The sequence below is a fragment of the Pleurodeles waltl genome, chromosome 4_1, assembly GCF_031143425.1.
Source record: "Pleurodeles waltl isolate 20211129_DDA chromosome 4_1, aPleWal1.hap1.20221129, whole genome shotgun sequence".
NCBI lineage: Eukaryota > Metazoa > Chordata > Amphibia > Caudata > Salamandridae > Pleurodeles > Pleurodeles waltl.
The window spans coordinates 201,027,385-201,041,084 of record NC_090442.1 but is presented as its reverse complement, the minus strand read 5'-3'; the positions used below and the strand labels follow the sequence as shown (position 1 = coordinate 201,041,084).

The following is a 13,700-nucleotide window of genomic DNA, read 5'->3' as shown; positions in this document are numbered from 1 at the left end:
TCTTCCCCCTCTTTCAGCCCTTCCTGCTTTGAAATGACTCTTTCCCCGTTCCTGTAGTCCAACGTCTCATGTAAGGACAGGAAACGCATTATACTGAGAGTCTGCAATTTATTTTCTGTTTTTGTTTTGTCACCTTTATTTTTCCTTATCAGAAATGGGGGTAGGTCTTGCTTGAGTCTTGTGTGGTTTGATTACATTGGGTATGTCCATATCTACCATTAAAAGTTGTGTTCTGTGTTTTGATAGTGTTTTTGGTGTTTTAGGCATTCAGCTTATTTTTTTGGTAAAAATGTTAATGTGAACATTTTCCCCCCAAATGCATTTCATTTCTTGTGTGAAGCTGTAGTGACCTGGCAATACTCCAGGGCAGCAGTAGTTTGGTTTCATAGATTGCTTTTTAAAAATATTTTTATAAGCGACAGCAACGTTGGATAATATTAAAAAGTTCCTCTTAATGGAATGGCAGACATCCTCGCTCAAAGAAAACTCAGCTCCCACCATCACAGGAAAGATGGGCACAATAGCATGGCTTAAAAGATAGGGGTACTCTGGTCACCATTAGCCTTTGATTTCATCAGATCCAGGAATCCACTGGCTTCCTCGGGTGTGTGAACATCTGCACATTTTCCAGCCAGCTCAACTCTTTAGAGATAATAATTTCTGCCTTAATTTCTGTGTTGAGTGGTTCAGATCTGGGAAGATAACGATTTTGTTATTTCTCCTGAGTAACCTTTGTTTTCCTTTGCATCCACGCTTATAAGTTCACAGGTTCTGCAATGGTGGTGTCCGTTTCTCTGGGGGTGTCGACAGGACTTTTTATGGGGACTGATAGATTTTTAAGTATTCAGAGGGACCTTCCAAAGATCTTACTAATAGCCTCCGATCCTGGAGTTCTGAGTCGTGATTAGAGCTTCAGGGCTTCGGGTGATAGTTTACCCTTCAACCTACGTAAACCATTCTCTATGCCTTTGTCTCTGGTGTGGATTTTTGCCACTGCTTCTTCTACTACAGACACATTTCCTGCCATGCCCTCTCGTCCTTTGCTTCAAATCTTGGAGCAGTTTGAACATAACCCCCATGTCCGGCTTTATAGACCAGGATTGTCAGCCCTACCTACTTTGGGTGGTAGATAATACATCACTTTTGGCTCCTGCAGCCTTAGCCCTATTGTTTTTTGGTTACATTAGGTCAGCACTTTGTTTCGGCTGCGTTTTGTCTACACTTCCTCAAATAATATTCCTCGCATCCCGTGCTTTACATGTTCATAGTCCCAAAGTGTAACTTCAGAACTGGCCATTCGGCAGCCTGCAGCCACCAGACTGCCTAAAATTCAATAGCAGTGAAGAAATATGCACATGCTTTAGGGAGGCATAAATAGAGCATACACTTGGAGAAACAAGCATCTAATGCACATGGTCACAACAAATCTGGAGGATTGTGCAATGTTCTGGAAAACATAAAACTTGCTGCTTTACTCCTCTCATTTCTTGAATCCTACATGTTTTGCAATAAAGATGACCATGCATTCTGTGTCAGATACAATAGGTAATGGCAGTAAGAAAGGACTGCTTTGCCATCACCTCCTCTCACCAAAGAATATCTCAACATGTCGCTAACTGCGACAAGTTTAAATCAAGTTTGGGAAACCTCCACCAGCCATTTAAGCTTTAAAAAACTGGTTAACAAGTCTATCAAATTCGTCTCAGTGATCGAGGATAAGGCATCCTTGGCATGAAGAGCCCATGCTTTGCTTGTCTTGAACAATAGTAGATCTGTGGCACCGCTACCTTAATTTCACACTGAGTACGACAACTCTGCTAAAAAGATATATTGCGACCGCTTATGTGATAGTGGCAAAGATCTACCACATCTAATATCATCCTGCAAGGAGCTAACAGCTGAACGCAGATTATTGCTAAAAATATTTTTTTACCCAAAGAGGAATCTGCACTTGTAGGCAGGCTGTGCTTGCCTTTTTTGCTCCAGGAGACCCGCTGCTGAAATGCCGACCAGTAAAGTTTCTTATAAAGGTGGAAGGGAAAATGGCAGCACTGAACAGACTGCACGGGCCGGCGGATCTCCCCTGAATAAATCTTTACACTTTACTTATTTACTAGGAAACAGTATTTTATTTAGCTCATCCCTACCTTTAAACTACTCCTACTTGGGACTTTGTAATGCTGACAAATACTTACTGTAATAGAGGGATTACAAGAAGTAGCACTTTTAGGGGTTCATAGCGTTGTTGATAAGTTGAACTTTAAAGCGAGCCTGCAGCAACCCTACTGGTACTTACACACTCAGTGAATCTCATTGCTGTTAAGAACAGCACAGCAGACTGCTTCGATTGCACTTTAAGATTTTATCCACAATTAATTTCACGGTATCTTTGACAGACAACTGTTGCAGACCTAGCATGCACTTTGATTCGACATGCACTCTGCCTACATGTTGGTACCCTCTCAGTCTTATCAGAACCTTAGAGAACAACCTTGTAATAGATCCACTGTGTTACTGTCCTTAAACCTGTCTTTAAAAAAAATATCTTTAAAGCTTAAATCCGCAATAGTTTGTTTCTTCGCTCTTTAAGATCAAATGCACTTTATACACACATCCACATTTTTATGTAATGTTATTTAATTTTACTCCCAACGGTTGATTCCCAATTTGATGCATGGTGCTAATGCTATTGAATTGTTTTTTAAATAAGTTTTACAGTTTTTTAATGTTGCAGTGGTTTTTATAAACTCGAAACCTGCCATCGCCCCCTGCTGAAAGAAGTACTGCAGTGCCTTCAATTAAATAGGTAGTTCTGTACCCATAGAATACTGTTGGCTTATTTTGTAGTAAAAAATAACTAAGCCGATAGCAAAGAACTGAACACAATGTCACCTATATATTATTAATGGTGTGGAGCCCTTGATGATACATAATTCCACATTAAAAAGAACCATTGATGCCCTTAGCCATTAAGAATATACCTTTAATTATACTGATTAGCCAATAATGGTTAGTGATTGGCTAATATTGACCCACTAATAATAATGAGCCACTAGTGATAGGGAGCCTCGGGCAATACCAAACCGCTGACTGGTAATAGATGGGCCTCTTGACGGTGCATAGCCATTGATACTTTATTTTGTAACGGGGTCTTCCTTAAACTATGGTGGTATACGTTATGGAAATACCCACCAACACACAATAAAATTAATTTAACTGGCTTGTAAAAACATTTGGGATTCCCAGAATTTGTGGACAGAAATTGTCACTGAAAAAGAAGAAATTGTATTTTGAGTGCTCAGCGATCTCAGGATGATGTGAATTGTGGTGATGCCCTGATCTTTGCATCTCTCTTGCATCCAGGTTTTAAAACCCTGAAGTACCAAGATTGGGAGCTGCTTATTTTGGTATCTTCTACCGAAGCTTTGAAACTCTGTTTTCTTCCGTCATAGGAAGTCCTCTATCTTACTTTCTGCAAGGGCGGATGTAATGTCACCCCAGCTTATTCTCCAGCATTCAAAGGAGGTCCTCTAGTATATGGTCAATGACCACTTCACCCTATTCACATAACAAATGAGCTGGAATTGGACAGGAGGATAGGATATGATAGTGATAGTCCTGTGCAACCTGAGGAGATGAGGCCTTGGCCACCCATTAGGAAGCCAAATAGCAACAGAATTGTATGCCCATTAGGCATAAACCTGCTATCATTGCTCTTGTGGCTTGCTTGAAGGCGTTGGGTGAAGATATGCAGGTATCCAGTCTAAGAAGAAGAATTGTGCTAGTAATGGATGCCTTCCTCCACTCTTCTATGGGATCTCTTCAATGGGACCTGGCAGGGGTATGAATATAACCACTGTTTAGGGCATAAAAGCTTAGATAAATTCCTATGTGGCGAGGTGAGCAAGATGCGCTCCTAAGTCCACCATGTCAGTGACTTCCTTTTGTAGCAAGCGGTTTAAGAATGAGATGGTACACAGGCCTTGGTCCATTGACTACCTGCAACAAAACCCCAGCTACCCTTTTCTTAGGGAAGGCGGGGTGTTTATTAAGTCTTTTTGATAAATGTGGCTCCCTGGATCTTAGCCAGTTTGTCTACTTTTCTTTTCAGAGATGGCGCACTCCTTTTCCTATAAGAACATGTACTCAAAGGAGCCCATGCGTGGTGTGTGGTCAGATTATAGAGTAATCTTTGACTCCTGGAAAGCCAGTATTTAAAACTCAATCTACAAGCCCCCATTTTTGACAAGGCTGGAATATAATGGCATTGCATAAACTTGACCAGATTCATACTCCATTTCCATCATTTAGTGAACCCACTGATATGCATACCATGTACTCACAATATGAGTTAGCTCCACTCTAACAGTGTGAAGTAAATCATCAGCTCTGAGAACCAGGAGAAAATAGAATGTGGCTGTAAGAAATTACAACATGTTTGGTGAAAAGAGTATAATGAGTCACTCCTCTTTTGAAGAAACCAATTGTGAAACCTCTAGTCCTGAGTAACTATCCAGGCCCTATCTAAATTCTTGAAATACATGTTATTGTGTTATGTTATTATTGAGAAAAACTAATTGACTAAGCACAAGCAGATTTTAGAATGTTGCAAAGCACAGTCTACACATTCTATACAGTGGATACTTTATGAAAGTTGGGGGGCAGCCTGGATTTTATTAGGCCTCTGCAGCGTACAGCTCAATCCTTTTTATTAGATTACATGGGGTGTGCATTGGAGGTAATACCAGGCTTGGATTAGATCCTGACTGGAAGAGAGTTGCTAGTCTTTAAGAACGCCCCATTTTCAATCCGCCTTTAAGGCACAGAGGATCCGTTCAGTACAGTCAGCTTCACTCAGTTCAACATTATTCAAAAAAGACATCACCTCCACGCTTGCACAACCTTTCCTCTCTAATTAGACGATTTGGCTTCACGTTCATGTCTTTTGCAGACGCTCAGCTTGCCGTCAATCCCGAAGATTCTAAGGGCTCCACCAAAATATGGTTTGTCCACTGTGGCTTCATGTGCTACTTTAAAGCCCTGTTTCTGGGACTACCTAAATATGTTAGCTAAATGACAATTGCTTCAAAACTTGGCAGCACCAAGAAGGGCCTATCTCTCTGCTGTTTTGAGAGGCATTCTTTGGCTTATCATTGCTAGGAGGATTCTCATTAAGAACCTATGCATTACTCGTCTTGCCTTGCTACAGCAGGGTCCTGCTTACTTGCAAGCTAAATTCGGGCCATTCCATTTTTCCAGGCCTACTTCTGTAAGCTCGTGCATTCTTGAAAGTTGCCAGTTTTCACTGGTACAAGGATCTGTAACCGTAAGTGAACTCAGTGACGGCAGGTGATCTTTGAAAGTTGTGGGCCATAATACCAGCCAGGAGTTAACCCATTTTTTTTCTTTTTCAAAAATTGGCTCCCTCATGCTCCCTCCCCCTCACATTTACTCCCTTCCCTCTCACGCACTCATTCTCACTTATATTTGCTCCCTCTCACTGATACTCACACACAAAAATACTCTTACTCACTAATTCCCTTTCATTTACTAACACACTTATGCTCATTGATGGGGCCCTGGTGCAACTGCACCAGCTGCACGATTGGTAGCTACTCCCCTGACTCACTTTCACTCCCTCTCACAATCTCCAATCAGTCACTCGTTCTAACACACACACTCCTTTACTCACTCCCTGATACTCACTTTCAAGTATTCATGCACTCACTCACCTTCACTCATTGACACTCTAAAACACACTCACACATTTTCATTCAATCCCATTTGACTCTCAATCACTCACAAACACATACATTGAGAAATCAGATTTTTTTGTAGTTAGCTTGCTTACTGAGCTGGCAACTCAGAGGTTTCTTTGCCGAAGCAGAGCATGAATCCGGTGCTGGGAATTGGAACCAGCAAGCCATGATTCCCAACAAAGAGTTAGATGAAGCAGGAAAGGCAGGCCTAAAAAGGAGAATACCCACATCTGTCTCTTTCCTGGCTTCTTGATAAGACTGGAAGCACAGACCTATAAGAAGCTGGAATAGTTCTGGGGATCCTGCTCCTGCTGCGCTGTTTGTTTTTCCATTGGCACGGATGAACTGATGTGCGTCATGACAGCCACATTGTAGCAGGTATACTGTTCTGCCTGGCTGCAAAATAAGATGGTTTTTTTCTGTGAGAGGAGATCGTAGTTGAACTGTGCCCCTCAGACATGCACAATTCAAACATCTAGGTACAGTGTTGTGTTTTAACAGCACTCTATAGCTCATGCCTCAGCACCCCCCCAACTGTCATCGAGAGCCTGGAGATGAGGCAGAGAGGACTGACCTGCGCAAGCGGTGTTCATGAAATCACAAATTTTGGGTTTCCATGAACACTGCTAAATTGAAACAAGCATAGACAAACCAAATAGGTTTCACATTTGGGACCTTATAAGTGTTTAGCCATGCAGCACATTATCCTGGGTGCTGTGCTGCCAAAACTGAAGGGCTATACAATTACTATAGACTGAGTCGAGCAAAAAGGTTTCTGAACACGGTCACCTGTCTATTAAAAGCGCCAGAAGAACCCTGGCCTGCAGCTAGGCAATGCACACAAGCTTTGCTGTTGCATCCAAGATCACTGTCAGGAGTCCAAGCAATTGTTGTACCTTAATTCAATTATCATTAAGGTAAGCACAGTGCCCAGCAATTTGCGTTGCTCCTAAAAGCAACTGAGTTGGATCATATGTTTTTTCCAACCCCAGAGCAGAGTAACAACCCAATTCCACTTTGCAGGTAGAAACAAAACCAAGAAATTTCAACTGTTTCGAAAATCGCTTGAATATTTCACCCACTCCATTTACAACGCCTCGTACCAGGTAGTAAGTTATATATAAATACAATTTTGGTGCCTCTGCGGGCAGCAGCTGATGTATTCCTTGGCGAGGGCTTGAGCACGTGCCGGCACTTTGCACGGGAAGTGCCCTGGGCAGAGCCGGTTTGGGGTCCTACTGCCGATCTGTAAAATAAGACAGATAGTGGGACCCTTTTGTGTTGACACACATCTGTCTGGTTATATCAGACAGTGACTGGCCTATGAACACAAACATCTCCGTTCCTCTTCCAACTCAACTTAATTACCCACAGCTTTGCTGCTTTACCCTAGTGCCAAGTTGTGGGTGAGGAGTGCGAGGGGGGTGGTAATGTGGTGTGAGAGAGATGGGTAATGGAAGGAAGGGGGACAAGGAAGTGCAAAACACGCCCTTAATGCAGGTAGCTCTGTGCGGCCCTTTGAACGTTGGTGCCTTGGGCCCAGCTCACCCATGCCAAAGACCAACCCTGTGGCCCTGAACACTTGATCTCTGACCTCTAGTACAGTGCGGTTTAGGGAGGGGAAAGGCTTCTTAGAAAGCAGGGATTGTAAAATGCTGTGAACGGAACAGACCGCACCTGAGGGGGTGAGGCCCAGCAAACCTAAAAATCTTAGTGGAGATATCACTGACTTGTAAGAGCACAACAATATTTAATGAGTTTATTATATAAGCGTAAAAACACACCAAAATCCATTTTTGTTCTAAATTATATACAGGGAGTGCAGAATTATTAGGCAAATGAGTATTTTGACCACATCATCCTCTTTATGCATGTTGTCTTACTCCAAGCTGTATAGGCTCGAAAGCCTACTACCAATTAAGCATATTAGGTGATGTGCATCTCTGTAATGAGAAGGGGTGTGGTCTAATGACATCAACACCCTATATCAGGTGTGCATAATTATTAGGCAACTTCCTTTCCTTTGGCAAAATGGGTCAAAAGAAGGACTTGACAGGCTCAGAAAAGTCAAAAATAGTGAGATATCTTGCAGAGGGATGCAGCACTCTTAAAATTGCAAAGCTTCTGAAGCGTGATCATCGAACAATCAAGCGTTTCATTCAAAATAGTCAACAGGGTCGCAAGAAGCGTGTGGAAAAACCAAGGCGCAAAATAACTGCCCATGAACTGAGAAAAGTCAAGCGTGCAGCTGCCACGATGCCACTTGCCACCAGTTTGGCCATATTTCAGAGCTGCAACATCACTGGAGTGCCCAAAAGCACAAGGTGTGCAATACTCAGAGACATGGCCAAGGTAAGAAAGGCTGAAAGACGACCACCACTGAACAAGACACACAAGCTGAAACGTCAAGACTGGGCCAAGAAATATCTCAAGACTGATTTTTCTAAGGTTTTATGGACTGATGATATGAGAGTGAGTCTTGATGGGCCAGATGGATGGGCCCGTGGCTGGATTGGTAAAGGGCAGAGAGCTCCAGTCCGACTCAGACGCCAGCAAGGTGGAGGTGGAGTACTGGTTTGGGCTGGTATCATCAAAGATGAGCTTGTGGGGCCTTTTCGGGTTGAGGATGGAGTCAAGCTCAACTCCCAGTCCTACTGCCAGTTCCTGGAAGACACCTTCTTCAAGCAGTGGTACAGGAAGAAGTCTGCATCCTTCAAGAAAAACATGATTTTCATGCAGGACAATGCTCCATCACACGCGTCCAAGTACTCCACAGCGTGGCTGGCAAGAAAGGGTATAGAAGAAGGAAATCTAATGACATGGCCTCCTTGTTCACCTGATCTGAACCCCATTGAGAACCTGTGGTCCATCATCAAATGTGAGATTTACAAGGAGGGAAAACAGTACACCTCTCTGAACAGTGTCTGGGAGGCTGTGGTTGCTGCTGCACGCAATGTTGATGGTGAACAGATCAAAACACTGACAGAATCCATGGATGGCAGGCTTTTGAGTGTCCTTGCAAAGAAAGGTGGCTATATTGGTCACTGATTTGTTTTTGTTTTGTTTTTGAATGTCAGAAATGTATATTTGTGAATGTTGAGATGTTATATTGGTTTCACTGGTAATAATAAATAATTGAAATGGGTATATATATTTTTTTGTTAAGTTGCCTAATAATTATGCACAGTAATAGTCACCTGCACACACAGATATCCCCCTAACATAGCTAAAACTAAAAACAAACTAAAAACTACTTCCAAATATATTCAGCTTTGATATTAATGAGTTTTTTGGGTTCATTGAGAACATGGTTGTTGTTCAATAATAAAATTAATCCTCAAAAATACAACTTGCCTAATAATTCTGCACTCCCTGTAGATGTCACGGGTGATTTTTCTAAGGGAAGACGGCAGCAGCCAAAATCTCAAGTTTTTAGCATGTCTGTTAAGGACACAAGACAGCAGCCTGTGTCTTCGTGGTTTCAAGAGTATGCTACCAGCCCAAGATCCCTCCTGTACACCTCTTTTCTACGCCAAGCACCTTTTTTTCCTGGTTCGTGTACCATCTCTAAGGTAAACAGAATGCCAGCCATCTGTGTAATCCTTTTAAAGTCACCAAACCCATCATCTTCAGGGAAATTCCAGTGACTTGCATTCAATGAGCAAAGCCGGGCTCTGATAATGTTCTTTTGAGCTTAAATTGCAGAATTCCCGAAACTGTCTATATCTGTTCCAACAAAGGAGACAATGCAGTGTTGTTCTTCCTTGTTGATGCCATAACACCTAATCCAACTCGCTCCCCACAGAGTGAGGAAGGTGGAACGAAAAGCAAGCAACTTCAGTGGGCAAGCAGTGATGCGTAGGGAGGGGGTAGAGGCAGGAGGGATCAGAGGAAGCAAGCAGCGACAAATAGTGATTAACAGCCCGGCAGATCAAAGCACTAGTGAACTGTGGAAAGTAAAAAAAAAATAGACCGGTGCCTTCACTTACTCATAACTAGCAAGCGAGATCCTCCACTGAGAACAGGAAGAGGTGAGGTTAATGATTTGGGAAGCTGGCATGCTGAGCGCAGGAAATGAGTACCCCCCTTCCCAGTAGCTCTGATCGGACCACAACAGCTAGAGGCGTAGGAGGTAGATGCTGTAATAAAATTCAAGCAGCTACGGCCTGAATCACCCACAGTGTAACAGGAGCCACAAATAAATGATAAAGTAATCCCTCAAAGCAAGTGATAAAGGACCACAGGTGTATATATACTGTACTTAGTTCCTGCTCCATGGGTGGAACAAAAGAGAAAAGGAGGGACAGAGACTCAGGACTGACCAGTAGCAAGCAAGGATTTTTAAAGGACACTGAAACAAGCAAATGAGAAGGAGGGGTTGGATTTTATGTGCGACCTAAAAAGTACAGGGGCCTTATAGGTGAGGGCTGGGAGGGAGGGGCGGGTGCTGCGATGTTAAGCCCCTGATAAGGAGCTTCTGTTGTGTGAACTTCTGTAACTTTCCTTAAGAATTGGACCCCTAGTTTAATGTTCACCATAATGCTTTACACTGATTCAGCATTATCAATCTTTCATTTTAACTATTGACATGTATTCTAATACTTTTACTAAATGATGCCTCAAAAATTGTCTACATTTGCACAATAGTTTAGCAGAATATTTAGGTCCAAGTTGCAGTTTTTGTTTGTTTTTATTTTCCTTCTGAAAGTAAACCATTGTCGATCTTGTTTTTAGGTCCCTGTCTGCATTATGCATATAAGCAGGGAGCATTCTGGGAGCAGTATACACAGCTGCTAAATCTGCTAAAGAGTGTTAAATCTTTCAAACATGTTTACACGTTTTCATACTAGAACCACTGTCAGTAATGCAAGCTGGCTCAAAGCGTTGATCTCAGGGCACTCAAACTTGTTGTAAAGGATTTGTATTATTGAACCACAAATACACGTTTCAACACATTATACCTATGGATCCAAATCTTGCCTTAGTTGCATAGAATACTGAAATCAAATCCATAATATGATACTGCAAACTGGCAGCCAAAAGGCTTGGGCTATAACAATCAAGGCTGATATGTCCATTAGACAAAATAAACATGAAATGTGTTGTCTATGACCCCAAACAAGATGCCTTGAGCTTAAGACGATAAGAATTTCTCACTTAGCCTCATTTGCATTTTCAGCCACATGTCTTTGAAACAGCACTGATAGCCTCTTTCCATAAAAGGGAGCGTCCAAAAGCAACTGTTTATCTTGTTGGGTACTTATTTACTTACTGTCCTCACTTATGTCTATCTTGGGCAGATTTCTGTATGGTGCCCCAGCTGTGGTTTAGGGTCTTTATTTCTGTTTCCACAGACATGGAAACATGTCTTTGGCCTGCTTCTCATCTGTTGGCCTTCTAATGTCTTGTTAACAGAGGCAAGATAACCTGAGCTGCACTTGACTGGTCACGTGGATCCCTCAAATTAATGTCCTGTTGTGCAAGTCTGCCAATGACTTCCATGCTTTATTCTTGCACTGCTCGGAATCTATTGCTTTTAAATCAGATTGAAGAGGGGGATAAAAAAAGGATGTGCTTTGGTAGGCTTTCTTTCCAACCAAGCATACAAATAAATCCCCTTTGTTCAGCAGTGTCACAGTCAGAGATACACAGCTATAGCCCCCCTGCATGCACCTCAGAAAGGCAGTGCTAGTGCATGAGGGCAGAACAGATCATGTCCTCTGGTGATAGTCTGTGGTTGATGTCAATCTTTTTGTTTCCCAAAGAGGAATAAGGGCTTCCGCCTTACCTTGGTTTCTGCCTTGGACGTTCATCTGCAAAGGCACTCCAAACCACTAATTAAAGCAGAATCCAAAAATCTTTTCTATACTGGAACAGGCTCTCATCTAAACTGTTATGTTATCCTGAATGTGTGTCCCTCATATTTAGACCCCATTACAGGTTTGGACTTCATTCAGTTTTGGATGGACACAATACCCCAATGTTACATGTCCTGCAGCATCACAGAATTCTGTAATAGTGCATTATTTTACTGGACCACTTATTCAGATCAAACCTATTTAATGTAGGTTATAGATAATGTTGATTTGCAATTCCATACTTATACAGATTTTCTATAAGCAAGTGACTTGTGCTACTCTACAGTACTTCCATTCATTGGAGGGATAATTAATTTAGAAAGTTCTGCATATTTGCTTGGTTGAAACTTGAATGCACAGCCATAAGAAGTGTATCCCACATGTGTAATCCTATGCAGTTTCAAGAGTAGATTTGTTTTGGCATCTATTGAGGCACCCTGAGAAACAAGCTGAGGCATGGTGGCCTGAGTGGTAATGGAAGATAATCGAGGAATAAGTGTACTAAGGACCTGATTTACATTTTGGCAGACAGGTTACTCTGTCACAACGATGATGGCTATCCCTCCCGCCGAAATATAAATTCCACAGGAGATAATAGGATTTATATTTGGCAGACTGGGTATCCGTCACTGTTGTGATGGAGTAACCCGTCTGCCGAAATCTAAAACAGGACCTAAGTCACCATCAAAGTAACATTAACAAATGTAAGCCTTAATTCATCCCGCTCCATCTGGGGTCTTGTCTTCCAGTAGTGCCACTTTAGTCAGTGTCAGAGGGTGTACATCACACCTATGTGGTATTCAGTAATGTATAACTCCATACAGGATAGTTTCTCTACAGAACAGCTGTTCTTATAACTTTTTTTTAACTAAATTGGAGCGCTTGCGGTTTTGGTGTTGCATGTATTTCATAGAACCAATCGTTTTGTAGCAGGAACAAAAAGGACCACAACCAAACCATCTGTGAAAGGGGAGAAGCCATCGAGCCCTAACCGATTCCAGAAAGACAATCAAACGCTGTTACTGCAGGTAAAAGATATCACTGAGCTGAAATATCTTTCTCTGAAGATCTGTTGTTGCCCGAGTTAACTATTTTTTTGTGTGGATGAGCTCAACCTGACATTATACGGAAAAGGGTCCTCTGCTGCAAATCCACTAGTAACAATAAACAAAAGAGCTTCCAAACATTTGAAATCATCGTAACTGAAGGGCAAATCTATTGAAATAGACAAAGAAAAGAGCAAACTAAACACATGTATTTAAAAATACAGTCACCCACAGATGATGATAATACCTGGATCCCCCTTTCCTCTAGCAGCCTCTAATAACATACCCAGTAAACTCATTTCACAACAATTAAACTGTTTGAAATGTGCAACCCTGCTTCTGACATTGGAAGACTCCTGACGTGTCCCATACCTTAATCCTATTGTTTAATAAACTTATTACTAAGAAGTGCCCGCGTCAGATTGTGTACCCTCTACTTCTAGATAACATTAACAGTCTCTAAATTTAGATAGTTGCATATGTTTATCTTGATTTGAACAAAGTACTGTTTATTCAACACTGTGAACTATGGTTTTCCCGTTCCAGGTGGAAGCGCTACAGGCTCAGCTAGAAGAGCAAACTCGCTTGTCTAAAGAGCAGGTAGAGGGCCTATTGGAGGACCGGCGTATCCGCATCGAGGAGGCACAGGTGCAGCACAAGAGGGACCAGGATAAGATCATTTCTTTGACAGAAAAGTAAGTACATGCAGCAGGGGAATTGGCTGTAGATTATTCTGGTCATTTGGAGATAACTTACACTGTGTTATTTGAAATTGGAAGCATACAAAGCATGTGGTGAAGGATTCCTAAAAGTCGATTTGTCTGTCGATCATTGAAAATCTGGGCAGTTGACACAGAAAGCTAGCTAAAGTATTAAGGGAAAGTGGGGAAAATTTACAGGTTAAGATTCAAAACTAAATTACACAAATATACTAAGAAACCTGTAATAGACAACAGTCAATACAACGCATAGTATAAGGAATTGCTTAAGTTGGTGAGTTACAGCATTATTATAGATAAGTTTGGATTAGGTGGGAT

The 13,700-nt window shown here is 41.9% G+C and overlaps 1 protein-coding gene across 2 annotated transcripts in view; it reads left to right on the top strand.

Moving 5' to 3' along the window:
• CCDC77 (coiled-coil domain containing 77) overlaps positions 1-13,700 on the top strand; it is a 203,437-nt gene that overhangs the window by 76,860 nt on the left and 112,877 nt on the right. For both annotated transcript variants that reach the window (XM_069228128.1, XM_069228129.1), the window contains 2 exons: positions 12,548-12,645; positions 13,210-13,358. In XM_069228128.1, the coding sequence (XP_069084229.1) occupies positions 12,548-12,645; positions 13,210-13,358 (247 nt within the window). The remainder of the gene's footprint in view (positions 1-12,547; positions 12,646-13,209; positions 13,359-13,700) is intronic.